The sequence below is a fragment of the Carettochelys insculpta genome, chromosome 1 (assembly GCF_033958435.1).
Source record: "Carettochelys insculpta isolate YL-2023 chromosome 1, ASM3395843v1, whole genome shotgun sequence".
NCBI classification, from domain to species: Eukaryota; Metazoa; Chordata; order Testudines; family Carettochelyidae; genus Carettochelys; species Carettochelys insculpta.
The window spans coordinates 215,433,709-215,448,560 of record NC_134137.1 but is presented as its reverse complement, the minus strand read 5'-3'; the positions used below and the strand labels follow the sequence as shown (position 1 = coordinate 215,448,560).

General features: G+C 42.1%; 1 protein-coding gene across 4 annotated transcripts in view; it reads right to left on the bottom strand.

The window, feature by feature from the left end:
• CBLB (Cbl proto-oncogene B) overlaps positions 1 to 14,852 on the bottom strand; it is a 233,845-nt gene that overhangs the window by 67,295 nt on the left and 151,698 nt on the right. For all 4 annotated transcript variants that reach the window (XM_074999003.1, XM_074998995.1, XM_074999010.1 and 1 more), the window contains 2 exons: positions 13,876 to 14,007; positions 7,656 to 7,859 (listed from right to left, as the gene is read on the bottom strand). In XM_074999003.1, coding sequence (XP_074855104.1) covers positions 7,656 to 7,859; positions 13,876 to 14,007 — 336 coding nt within the window. The remainder of the gene's footprint in view (positions 1 to 7,655; positions 7,860 to 13,875; positions 14,008 to 14,852) is intronic.

Sequence of the window (14,852 nt, the reverse complement as noted above, 5' to 3'; positions counted from 1 at the left end):
GCCCAGCCCACCTGCCCCTTGGACACGGACCCCCCCATGTCAGAACACTCCCCACCCCTTGCCCACTAGCCTGTTCCTGGGGAAGGGGACTGCAGAGCCCACCACAGCCAGCATCATCCCCGACGCCATGTGCCAGAATCATGGGCCACCGCTATGGTGGAATTCCCAAGACATGCCTGTCCCTCAGGTCAGGGGTGGGGGTAGCTGCTGATGGGGGGGTGTGGGCTATGGCAACCAGGGCCAGGAGGCAGTTCTCACCCATCCTGCCCTGCGGGAGGGTTTCCTCACATGCCTCGATAAGGTTGTTGTGGGTGCAGCAGGGGCCCACAATCTGGGGGACATTCTCCAACCCCACTTCGAGGCACACAAGGAGGTATCTAAACTTCATCTTCAAGTGACTGAAGGCAACACTCCACAGGGTACTGGGCCCATCTGAGCTGGGAGTTGAACAGCCCCTGGGTGGGGGTGACATGGCCCGTGTATGGCTGAATAAGCAAGGGCTGCAGTGGGTAGACTGGGTCGCCCACCAGATAAAGTGGCACGGTGATGTCCCCGGTACTCCCGTCGGGGGATATAGGTGCCAGCCTCCATCTGGTGGTACCGGGCAGAGTTATGGAGGAAGGGAGCATCACGTGCCTGGCCAGCCCACATAGATGTCTGTGACCCACCCTCGACAGCCCACTGCCACCTGAAGCATAATGGAATGGTACCCCTTGTGGTTCACATAGGGGTCCAGGGCCCTGATGGGGATGTGTGTGCCATCAAGCGCCCTGATACACTGGGGGGGACTATAGCTCGGTGAATCCCTTGATGAGGGTGTCCAGGTCCCTGATGCCATGAGCCTCCACATCAGCACATCGTCGATGGCTCTCGTGACCTGCTGAGGACAGAGACTGAGCACACTTGTAGGTGTGCACAGGGGTTTCCCTGCCCCCTCCCTAGGCTCCCAACCTACAGGGCCCTCTTCCAAACCCGGGTGGAATGCTCCTCTGGCAGCAGGCCTGTGTATGGGGGGCGGGGCGGTGTCAGGGCCCCTCAAGGCTAGGACTCCCTGTCCCCCTCCCCGTCCAAGCCCTCACCTCCTGGGCCCTGAGGTCTACCTTGCCCAACAACCCCCTCCCCACTCCCTGAGCTGGGCCAGGGCATGGAGTGTGGTTTACCTTAAGGATGAAGCCTCTGACAGTGGACTTGCCCACCTCGAATTGCTGCCCGATGGAGCGGTAGCTATCTGGGGTGGCCACCTTCCACATGGCAATAGCTATGTGCTTCTGAACGGAGATGGCTAGCCGCATCCACATGTCCTGATGTCGAAGGATGAGTGCAAGCCAGCTGAAGATCTCCAGAAAGGTCTCCTTCCTCATCTGGAGGTTCTGCAGACAGTGCATGTTGTTCCAGTCCCTCTGTCCCACCAGTCAGTACTGGTGGTGTGGGTCCACACATGCGGTAAAGCCTATGGGGCCCCGACAGGTGCCATGGTGGGTTGGGCTCCTTGGGCCTGGGTCTCCTGCAGCACAGGAGGCTGAGGAGGGTGACCAAGAAAACGGTCAGCGGCCGGGTCAGGGCAACCCTGCGGGTCTGGAGCTGCTGGGGGTCCCTGACTCATGGTTGGAAGAGTCAGGACCAGGGACAGGCTCAGACTTGCTGTGGGCAGCACAGCAGGAGTCAGCAGCTTGTGCAGAAAGGGGCTGTTTGGGAGGTGCCCTTTAACATGCCGCATGGCTGGCAGCCCCAGAAGAGCTCTCCAGCCACACGACCCTATCTGCATTTCCTGCCCCTTTCTTCCTGAAAAGCATCTGTACTTGTGTAGACACGATCTTCCAGAAGAAGGGCCTGCTCTTTTGGACTACATTTTACACGTGTATGCGATCTTCCAGCATATGATTCTCTGGAAGACAGCTTCCAGAGAAACTGCTTCAAGAAGATGCTGCATGTGTAGATGAGGCCTCAGTGATTTCCCTCTTTGGTTTACCATAACAGTAATGTTTTATTCAACAATTACCTTAGCATTCATAAATTTAAATTATTTGTTCTCAACTATAAAGTTTATTTCAACTTTTTTTTTTCTGTCGGGTTTTATTTTCAAACAGCCTGGAAATTATCAAGCCAAGTTTGGTGAAGACAACATAGCAGATAACATATTTTTATTTCATCCATTGTGACAGTGGTGTCTTAAAGATTATTCCCAACTTCAAGCCACCTACTGGAGATTTAAGAATATTTTATAGGGATAACTGCATGAGACACAAACCTGGATAAACATAAAACAATACTGCTTTTCTTTTTAAATTTAGGATAAATAATCCCTATAAAATATACTTAAATCTCCAATAGGTGGCTTGAAGTTGGGCATAATCTTTAGTACACCACTATCACAATGGATGAAATAAAAATGAGTTATCTGCCATGTTGTCTTCGCCAAATTTGGCTTGATGATTGCCAGGCTGGCTTAATATAAAACCCAACATTTTATTTTTATTTTTATATAAAATATATATATTCATATATATTATTTTATTTTTATATATTTTATATTTTTATTTTATATATGTACATATACATACATACATACATATATATATATATATATATATATATATATAAAATAAAAATATAAAATATATAAAAATATATATATATATATGCATATGCATATGCAAATACATGCATCTAAAGAGGCAGAAAAAGAAGGAGGTCAGACAAAAAATTAGAACTAACAAAACCCCGATAAAAGAAAGAATGTCACAAGCAGTGACTGATTTTAGCTAATTTGATTTCATGAGGGCAGAGGTCTTTTAAGCCTACAGTCACAGCCTCAGCATCGTCTCCATCAACATTTCATCTAACATGTCATCTAAAGAGTTCAATGTATTTTGGAAACCTTAATGAATTAAGCTTCCTGGTGAGAGCACAACAGAGCTAGGAGAACACACTAATTTTATTGGATCTTTCAGCAGACTTTGGTACAACTGATGCTGATGGTTCTGTTGCACTACAATATAGCCTCAATTTCGTAGCTGAGCAGCTATATGAACAATTTTTTCCCTCCGAAGAAAAAAACTTTTTGCATGATGAAACTGATGCTGATGAACAAGTCAGCACCCCTTTACATGTCAATACCTTCAGCGCAACGTAAATTTATTTGTGGTGGTTTGAAAAAAAGAGGAAGAATCTGATATAGGGCATGTGACTTATGTGCCACATATGCTATAATTCTGAGATGTTAAATTTTATACACCTTTTCAAAATTATGAATTCCTTGATCCCAATTAATTTTAAAAAATATGGGCTCCATTGTACCTAGCTAAGACAAGTGGAGCTACAAAAAAGTGATCTGTTTATTCCACTCATTTATTTAAGATGACCAAGAAGGTTTGTGATAAGCAACCACTCTTCTTCTCCAAAGGATCTCTATTGAGGTCCTGAAGGATTTTGTCTCATCACCTTCACCAGGACCAAACACATACAATATATCAAATTTGCAAGGTCCTGGTGAGCAATTCTGGGTTGCAATATCATCCACATGCTGCTAACACTTAACTCGGTACTTCCTTCCTAAACTACAATGCTGTGTTCTCTTTCCTGCCCTTCTGTGACAGGGCTCTGGAAGACAGAGGACTTGATTCAGTGCAGACAAGTAGAGTTGACATTGGGGGACAGGGGAATACAACTTGATGGAATGACCAGGACTATACTGACTGCTGTCTCAGTTTAGAGGCCTTATTCCACAAAATCACTTCCAAACGTTTATCATCTTTGGCGGGCCAGAGACTTTATCATAGTACATGGGCCTTTCTTATCTTTATGCTGAACAACTGCAGTGACCTCTATTCTGAGTCCCCAGAGGAGACCACTTGGGATCTTCAGTTATCAATGAACATGGCTATCCATCCTTCTTCTGAGCAGGATGATACGAGCACATAGCACAGAACATGAATCGCTATTTCCTACCATGCTTCCAAGTGCAATTCAGGACTTTATTCCTGATGGCCTAGTCCTAAGACCACCTCTCCTAGACATCACTCGGGCTACAGTGATTGAACAGAATGCTCTAGGTGTTTATTCCCATGGATAAATGCAAGGAACAGAAGAAGCTCTCCCAGTGGAAGAGGAAGGGATAGATCAGTGGTTAGAGCATTGGCCTGCTAAACCCAGGGTTTGGAGCTCAATCCTTGACGGGGCCATGTACAGAGATCTAATTCTTGATCCCCCCAGCCCCCGCCCCCCACTCTCTGATTTGCTCACCTTGATCGTTTTTTTTCTGATTTGTCAACTTTTATTACAGTTTTGGTTCTCTATGTCTTAAATATTGGGTCTGTTCTGGTATGGCTATGGTCTGAAAAGTGGGTCTGTCCCACGAAAGCTCATCACCGAATAAATTATTTTGTTAGTCTTTAAAGTGCTACTTGACTGCTTTTTTGTTTTGATAGTATACAGACTAACACAGCTCCTTCTCTATTACTGTCAGGGATGGTGAAAGGTCCTGCTGTGGGTGCAGGGGACTGGACATGACCTCTGAAGGTTCCTTCTAGTTCTATGAGATAGGTATATCTCCATATCTCTGGGAGTTGGCTCCTTTGGCATGCCTCTCACAGCCCATATCTGGCCACTGCTAGCACATGGTGCAAGATTAATTTAAAAATAAAGGTGAGCTTTGCTGGCCAGCGTGTGACTCAGGACAGATTAAATTTATCAGCTGTTCAGGGATAATGGATACAGCTACACTACGTTCCCCTTTTAGAGGAGGAATGCAAATGAGGGAGATTGTCAATGCAAATGAAGTGCAGATTTACAAATCTTGCGCCTCACTTGCGCTCTCTCACATAATCACATTTCTGGAAGAGACTTTTCTGAAAGCAAAAACAGTGGTGTAGATGGGGTTACTTCAGAGAAAAAATCCTGTTATTGAAAGAATCCTTCTTCCTGAAACAAAATAGGGGAAGGGTTCTTATGAACATGCGGTTTCTTCCCCCTGAAGGAACCCCATCTAACATGGCTGTTTTTGCTTTCAGAAAAGTCTCTTCCTGAAAAGCGATTGGGCGAGATTATCAAATGAGGCACGAGATTTGTAAAGCAACACCTCATTTGCATTTTCAATCTCCCTCATTTGCATTCCTCCTCCGAAAGGGGAATGTAGTGTAGCCATAGCCAATGTGTTTGTACTTTCATTTAATGGTGTACAGGTAGGAAGCGATAGTGAGGCAGCTCCTACAAATCTTTGCTATAAAAAGGTATGTATGCAAAGGAAGTAGAAATTACTAGTTTTATACTGCTGTATTTCATATTCACAATAAATATCCCAAACTTGAAACATAGTAGATCAGCAACACAGATTTGGTTTTTAAATCACGTATGCTGGGAGGCCAACCAACAAACTGAAATGAGACCGTAGAGGAAAAACTCCACAATATAGCATTAGTTTAAAAAAATAAAATAAAATAAAATAAAAGCAAGTATCTCAATACAGCTATCAGAAGAAAGTGTTTACTGCCTTATGTGATGCACCGCAAAAAGAAAACATATCATAGTGGTTTTGAATTTCTAGAAGCAGACAGAAGGAATAGGTGGTCATGGTTCAGGCCCAGATATAGGACTTACAGTAAAATTGGTTTCAGTGCCAATAAACTGTTCTTCAGTTTTCTGGAAATACACACTCTCTGTTCTGAGACTCTTACCTTTGGAATATGGGAAAGCACAAGCATGGATTGGCTAGAAGAACCAACATAATGAATTTGCCATCCCTTCTCCAATGCACAATCAACTAAAGAGACAGTGTGTAACAGAGCCATGAGGGATAGAGCCACTGTGTAAGCCTCAAATACATTAACAGCACTTACTGAAATCAGTAAAGAATGGAAAAATAATATAACCTACATAATGCCACAGGGAAAAGTGTTTCTTTCAATAGGCTCAGAAGAAACATTGAATATGAAGTGATTTAAAGAGACGTGAACTTTTGAAAGCGCTACCAAAAAACTCTGTGTAAACCCTGAAGCTGCTCCACCCCACTGGGAAATGGGGAGTCTCTCTTGCTCCAGACCTGCACGGGTCATGTTCCAGACCACTACTGTAGTAGCTGCATTGATTTAGTTCAGGACCATTGCTTAAAAGTGATGTATCCATAGCCTGTCTCTAACTGCAGCATAAAAGAGAGCAAGTGAATGCGAAGAGAATTTGCAACCCTTAACTGGTATTGAATGCAAACAGAGAGCTCCCTTGCAAGAACATCTTTTAGCTCAGGTTGAGCTTACCCTGTTCACTTTACAATTCAGCATTTTCCATCTGAAACTTCACTGCTAAATAGAAAGGGGGAAAAAGGGAATTTGTTCAGAAACACAATGCCTTCATTTTTCAGAACTAAACTCATTAGAATTCACCCTGTGTTGAATGTAAAGCTAGATTCATGGGCAATGGGCAAGATGAATCTGAAAGCTTTCAAAATAGTTTTAAAGCAACCGAGTAAAATGCTGAGCATGGACTATTCAAATTAATCTAATTTGTGCCTTGCTCCTCACCATTAATATATAGTACTATAGGCTATTTAATGCTTTGTGATGGTTTTTTAATCAACTTATCTCTGATAAGAGCTTATTGTATTATACCTGGTCATAAAAATAACATTATGAAAGTGTATCAACTTAAACCTAAAAGATCTTTAGTACTGCACACAGAGATTAGGGTATAGGTTGCAATAAAAAGTTAGAGGGCAGTGAATGGATTCCTAGCACAAGGTGTCCTTTCAACATAAGAGATAATGACACAAGAGGTCCAGAAGAGTATCATAAAGGCAGATAAAATCCAAAACATGTATCTAAATGAGGACATAGATTGATGGATGTTCTGGAACAAAAGAAAGGAGTGCTCTTTAATACAAGCAAATACAATGATCAGGAAATGATAAATTAATATGCTATGGGTTGAAAAACTTTGTCCAAAATTAATATTTGATTGAATTTGATTCAATGATCTTTGTGTATAACAGAAATCAAAGAGCACATTGCGAAAGTTACCAATGTGAAAAAGATCAAAAGTTAATGGGGGAAAATGAGCCAAAGACAAACAAAAAGATAAAAAACTTCTACAAATAATTTCAAAGTCAATCTAAAAAAAAAGATAAACTCTACATTTTATTTTCAGAAGGATTCGAGGTAGCCAACACATATAATTTAAAAAAAGCAGACTGAAATCCACTAGTGATCAATCAAAATGTGAGAGATGTGATCAGGAATGATTACACAGGGGTCACTTTTGTTAGTTGTTTAGAAAGGAGGTTTAATCTTGCAAAAAAAGAAAAGTGAACAGCAATTAAACACTCATTCTGTATAGCCATTTCATTTTTGTTCCTGGAGAGAGACACTCAAATAGTGAGCTTTCTACCAAAAACTGAATATACATTGGACCAGATTCTTAGTGAATACAAACCGATGTAACTCAATTTTACTCAAATGAATTAACACAATTTGCAAACTCTGATAATTTGACCATTTTTCCTGATTAGACAGCAATATTATACTAATTTAATTAATTTTTATTGCTAGTTTTTTTATAAACTGTATAGTAAACTGCAGAAACTTACATGCAATTACACCACTCACAGGTCACTACAGCTTCACAAATATTTGATTTGTTTAGCATGACACAATTGTTAAAATATTTACCTTTCGGACTGAAGCCAAACGATTCATCATTAAAGATTCTTCTCTGTCATCATCATCGTCCAAGTCTAGCATGGGCATACTAAAGCTATCTATAATACTGCAGCACCTGGAATTTTCATCCCTTGGATCAAAAGGGTCCACAATTATTGGTTCAGTGCCTTTGATTTCACATCGGCAGAAAGGACAGCCCTGACCATCAGATTCCTGCACAAAAACAAAAGTATTGCCTTAAATACAGACTCACATTCTTATTTACACCATGGTCCTTTCACCAACTTCTGGCACTACGTAAAGAGATATCTGAAATCAGAAACAGGTCCACAGATGTTTTACTGGACAAAATAATTAATTCTAATATTTATCTTTTTAATTTTACACACACACACACACACACACACACACACTTTAATGTGGTCATCATTACTGCAAATGAGTTTTAAAAAACTAAAGCTAATTATTAAATTAAAAAAAAATCTCTGAACTGTTATCTAAAAAATACCAAAATTATATTTGGGTGTATTTTATATAACACTTATCTTTTAGTCTTATGGTTCAATTATTATTCACAACTATTCCTCGAAAATCCCAACAGTAGTTCACACAATGATGCTTGATGCATTATTTACAAAACATGACTAGAAATGGGTTGTCCATTTGTAGTCAGAGAGAAATTAGGTCAGGAGATTTTCATATGTATAAATTTTTGTATCTCAGTCATTGAAATCCTTGCTAAAACATATCTAGGCAGTTGCCAAGTCAGTATGCCAAATGGCTTTCAAAAAGCCAAATTCTGTTTGCCTTACTCATTTGAGTAATCCCATTGACTTCACTGGTGAGTAAAGCCAGCAAGATTTGGCCCTGCAACTATATTTTAAAGCTCTAATGAACAAGATCACATCTTACAGAGAACCAGTAAAAGTAACTACCTCCAAAAAAAAAAGTTGCCGCAGGAAGAATTAGCCCAATGAGGTGCTGCATATTCATCACAGCATTTTGTTATTATTCCCCAATCTGGCTGATTACCATGCCCCCTTCGAGGAAAGGGGCTAGTGTAGACACAGTCTAATGCTTTATAATTACATCTTGCCTTCCCTCCCATCCATTGTGGCCCTGCGGTGGATCACAGATGTTGTGGACAAGAAAGTCACAGATTTCAGAGGAATAACCTATACTTCTTTTCCCCAAGGGCTTCCATTTACAAGATCAGTGCTGAATTTCACTCCTATATATGAAGATCCAGTTCATTAGCTGCCAACTGTTGGAAATAGGCAGGTTACCCAGAGACAAAGCAGAGGCAAGCATGTATACTCATCCTTTTATGCTCAACTGAAAAAAATGATAAACCAAGACTTTCATCTTTGCGCTACTTTGTGAGATTGTACCTCCATACAATTTTTTGATTTACTCAGTTGACTTCAATACTAATATCAGAAACCCTAATCGGTAGCTTAAAACCAACTTATCAGGGGATTTGATGATGTGACTGAATTTATCATGTACATGGTGAACCTCTTTGATTAGGAACTGTCTTGTCCAGAAACATCTGTAGTATGCTGTAATTTTAGTTAGATGGACAACCACTTATAGGTGTGGCCAAGTTTCCCATGATCCCATAATGTTTATTTATAGGCACGAGTCTTGGCTCTCAGTGTTTTGTGAGGATATTTAATTCTAATTTACCCCTAAATGTCTTCTAAGCTGCTTTGGTTACACTATTTTCTCTTCATAAAGCTAATGCAATAGTACATAGTGATCATATTGACATGCACTGAACAGCACATCTAGTCTGATGGTGAACATGAGCAATGACTTTTTATGACAACTTTTAATACGAATATACTTTACAAGTAACACATGCCTGTAGCATTTACAAAGTCAACATACCAACCCCGTAGTCAGGAAGATATTTAAGCACAGACCTGCCTTTAAGCACATGGAGTTCTCCAATTGAAATCAGTGGTCCTACTCATGTGCTTGAAGTTCAGGGCATCTTCCTGAACAGGGGCCCTAGGGACGCTATAACTGAACATATTTCTGATTGCAATCAGTTCTACCAGAGAAATCCATGCCACAGAACAGAATGGTTTTACATACAGTAAAAGCCCATTTCTCTAGCACTTCACTAACCAACAAGCTGAATAAACCAGCATTTTTGATACAGAAAGTCTGGTTTATAGTGCAGTTGGTGTGGGACCAGCAAGGGGCTGAAACTGCAGGGCACAGGCTCTGGGAAGGATCTTGTGTACACCAGAGCTCTGAAGCATGGGAGGGGCTCAGGGTGCTGGGGGGGGGGGGCACTCATCTCCAATGGTCCCTACAAAAAAGGGTCCTTGTCCCTCCTGTTGCTGGTGATGGTATGGCCAAGTGGCTTTGCAGGCATATTGCCCCCAACCCTCCGTCTCCGAGCGCTGACTTCCTGGCTCCTAGCCCACTGGCCGGGAACCACAGGCAATGAAAGCTGTGAGGGAGCACTCTGCCAGGAGCAGCTAGGATGGGGAGCCCCTTGCTCCTGGCCCCAGTCTGGCACTTTCAGCCCCTCCCACACCTCAACTGCCTGATAGGCCCAAGACTCCTCCCATTCCTCAGTTCAAAGCCCTCCCTTTTAGTTAGCCAGCATTTTCAATTTACCAACATCCCGTCCTGTTCCCACAGCATGCTGGATAAATGGACTTCTACTGTAAATGATAATACTTAACTATACAAATATGCTGTACCTCTAACATAAGTCAGCTAAGGAACCTGCCTTCAAATACACGGCCTTACACTTGCAGAACAGTGGTTTCAATCCAACACAGTTTGCATTGCATGTAAACGGTCATCTAAGTAAGACGGTGTTGCTTTTGTGAAATAAGTTTAACTAACTACGTCGGCTTGGACTTGTGGCCATATCACAAAAGAAGCCATCACAATGTTGCAAGTCTATTAAGAGAAGCCACAAACTACATGGACCTACAGTGGTTATTATAAAGTCAAGACAAATATCTCTTTAAGGCTAGTATCCCTTTCACTCTTATACCATAGAAGTAGCAGTACAGAATAAAGTTGGCCCATGCTAAAAGGGCAGTTCAAAGAGTCTATTGATGCTGTTTCTACTGTATTTGGCTTGTCAGAGGACTCCATTTTCCAGAACTGCGAGTCTGCCTTTACCTTTTCCAAAACATGTCTAGTAACACAAAAATAAAACTACCATCCACGGCGCTTTGGATGCCACAATAATAAATGAAAACAAGAAGCAATATCTACAGGAACTCACACATCAAAATGTACCTACCCATGCACATACATGAGCACAGGTATGTCATTCCAAAAACCACACATACACATCCCTAACACAAAAGCTTGTTACAGTTCAGTAAAAAATAATCATAATAATAATAATTTTCTGGAAGGAAAATTGTTAATGGTCCTCTTATTGTCTATCTACAGTAAAAGGAATAAACTAAAAAAAAATTCCCAAATAAACTGTTGCAAACTGGCTTCCACTATGTCATGTTTAGCATTCCATAAAGATTTGAAGTTGCTTATTCAATTTATTAAATAACACAGATGTTTCTCTACGAGGGGAAAAAAGTATTGGAAATCTCTCCTGAGGCATGTCTAATGAGCCATTATGACAGCAATTAAATACTAACCCACTGGCAGCCTGTAACAACTGACATTGCTACAGTATGTTTCTTCATCTTCTCATTAATTATACAGGAGTTAAATCTGCAATGTCATTTGATTAAATTGAAAATGTAATTGCTAATGGAAGAAAAACCCCAGTGCTCATTTTTTTCGTTAAGAACTGCCTTTTGCTAATGATTACACTTGAGTTGGGAAACTGAAAAATGATTTCTGATCAGATTTTGAGCCAGAAGGAGCTCCACTGAAGTTCATGGATTATGATGGCATAGAACCAATGAAAATGAGACCAAAGTCAGGGCCTCCATTCCTATTTTTTAGTCATTACTTGTATTAACGTTGCACCCCGAGGCTGGGGCCTCAATGTGGTACCCAATGTGAAAATACATTAAGAAACAGCAAAACAGAAAGAGAGGAAAGGTGAGGCAATCTGCCCAAAGTGTAATACTGAAAAGATTTACTTTCAGAACCACCATCAGGAAAAATCCAAGAATCCTCAATTTACACTTTTAAAGGGTTCACAACTGGATTTCTCTGCGATTTTTAAATAATCTTTTTTGTTAAGTATGCTTAACTAAAGGCATTAATGCTTTCCTCCCTCAAAGTACAGCACACGGACACGAACTGGACAGACTTCACCAAACTGTGCCACCACGCATTTTTCTGATAAACATTCACTTCTGTAAGCGAGAATGTAGTTTCATGGACTGACAACAACTGTAATAAAAGAACTGTGGAGGTGGGCTTTTGTGATGTTGGAAGGAACTTTTTTCCCACAGGCCAAGCACTACCAGTTTTTTTACCACCACCATGAATGTAATTTGAATTCGTAAACTTGTGGTTAAAAACAGACACAAGTGAGTGGACAAAGTATCTTTGAAGTGAGTTGACTATTAGGGCAGAGGTGTGCAGAGGGGGGGGCATGCCCCCCCAGGGTGTGTGAAATTTTGTAAGGGGGGGACACAGCCCAAAAAGTTCTCTCACTCCTAATTAGACTTAGCTCACGTTTATTGCAGGGCTGGCTGGACGCTGGCTGTGCACTGCCTGCTATGTCCCATGGCTAGCTATGCTTCCAGTGCTAGGAGGCAGGGGGGCGATGAAACAAGTAACTCCCTGGCCTTTGCCCGCTAACAGGTCTCTGCAGGGCAGGGTTTTCCCACCCCACCCACCAGCCACAGCTGAGGCTGTACAGCGTTGATTTTGTCTGCTTGCCTCACCACGGATTGGCTGATGGGTGGAGTGCTACAGCTAGAGAAAGAGGCATGCAGGATGGGACGCGACAGAGTCCAGTGCCGCCTGCTGCTGGGGTAGAGCTGCGTTGTGAGGCTGTGATGGATGACCCAGGGCTGAGTGACAAGCAGCAACGGGTATAGCAGTGTTGGCTCAAGAGGCTTGGGTATGGCCAATGGTGTGCTCTCCCTGCCTGAGCCCAGGCGCACGCACCTACGCGGCCGCTGCTTGTCGTAACTTGGTTTGGAGATGCAGGCCCTCTGCTGTCCATGTGGTCTGTCATGTTTTATTTGTGTGCCCCTGTGGGGTATATAGACACTGAGTTTATGATCCAATTTGCAGAGTGGCATACCAGGACCCACAAGCCTCTGAGCCAGCAGTGCTGTGCATCTAACCAGGCTCTGGTAATAGGGGCTTAGCCACTTCTCTCTCCTGCATGCCTAGAAAGCTGCTCAGTGCTTTCACATGTCCTGGTGGAGGGGCATCTAATGGAGAAAACTCTTGCAAGGAGCAAAGCGCCTTCCACAAGACAACCGTGTTGCTTTGGTCAAGGGCTCCTTGACACTGAATTAAACTACTGACGCTAGGGCCTGGCTCTTGGTGTTGGGGGGAGGGAGGATTCCAACTGTGAACTTTGGTTGTTGGGATCAATGATGTATATTGGTCTCTATTTGTCCCTCATCTATTCACAGTTCACTAGGAACACTCATCACAGCCATTGTTCTTTCTGTCCTATTTCCTGAAACTCAGAGCTCCTTGATTTTACCCTATTCTCTTGTTCTTTGGGCTCCACTGTGTCCCCAGCATCCTCCACAGGCTCCACCAGCCTCATCTGCCCCCCTCCCCCACCCCTTTGGACTCCACTGTTGCTGTCATTCAGTGGGTGTGGCGCATCACTTCTGGGTTGAGGGCCCCCTGTTAAGTGCAGGGATGAAAAGTGGGGCCCAGTGTAACAAGTTTGCTAACACCCGCATTAGGGAACAATACAAAGAGTTTATGCATCACAAAACCCTACCCAGTCAATCATAACTTCTAAGTTCTGCCTGTCCTCACATTTCCCTCAGCTGACCTCACAAAGCAACTCAGTGGGCAAGTGGGCAAAAAGTTTCCACTAATGAGTAATCAGCAACTGCAACCGCCAGGTCATGTTGCTCAGATGGTATGGAGTCCTGTATTAGCTTTTTCAGATGCAAGAATTAAGCTAATAAATTATATTGAGTTTACCATTTGAAAAACTTTATCACTAACTGTGACCTTACTGAATGCCAGAGAAGGGTAAGACGAACAGTGAAGACACACTGAAAACTGCAAGGGGAAAAATAAAGCAATTCATCCTTATTGTCGGTTGGTTGAATTGTGACTGTACCTGCCACGCTGTAAGACAAGAAGTGCACATGAGATGTCCACAAGGCTCAATCTTCACATCTTTATCATTCTCTGCACAGATTTTACACAGCTGGAAAGTAGAACCCATTTCACAGTACAATTCATATTGTTCCTGGAACAGAGTAAGTCTAGGTTAGCATCACTACTTATGATCAGTAAAAACTGAAATATGCTTAAATACCACTTTCCACAAACACTTCATATGGGACTGCCCACCTGGCTTACTGTTCTTAGTAGTACGTGGCATGACTGAAACAGATCTATTCGACAGTCATGTGGAGTTACACACAATCTACTCCCCCCAACTTCTTAAAAGCTTACTGTAACAAATTCACCATAACATTTCTAGAAATATGAATAAATTAAAGTTTTTGTGTTTCTAAATTATCTCACTCTGATACATAAATCCAAATAATAAAAAGGAACATTAACTCCATTAACAACAAGCAGTCCTGTGGCACCTTTAAAACTAACAAATTTATTTATTAGGTTATGAGCTTTCATGGGTAAGACCCACTTCCATCAATTTGGAGTAGAGGATCTGAGGAAGCGGTCTTACCCACAAAAGCTCGTGACCTGATAAATAAATGTGTTAGTCTTTAAGATGCTAACAGAACTACTTGTCATTTGTGAAGACACAGACTAATGCGGCTATCCCTCTGAGTCCATTAATTCCGTTCTCAACTTTTAAGGGACTATGTTACTTTTAAACAGTGGGGGGAGGCATGGTCAGAATCTACTGACAAGCTAATAATACCAGAAACATGAAAAGCACTGTACTGCACAGCTCTGTTCCCAGTTCTCAAGTTTTGTACACATAAGTGGCTTTGGGATTGCTTTAGTGTTCTCAGTCCCGAGCTTGGAGTCTGGGAAGCTGTGACCTAGTTTCTCTGTATAATCAATTACTAGAGGGAGCTGTGCCTTTCCCAATTGTCATTTCAATGCCAAGGAAAGATT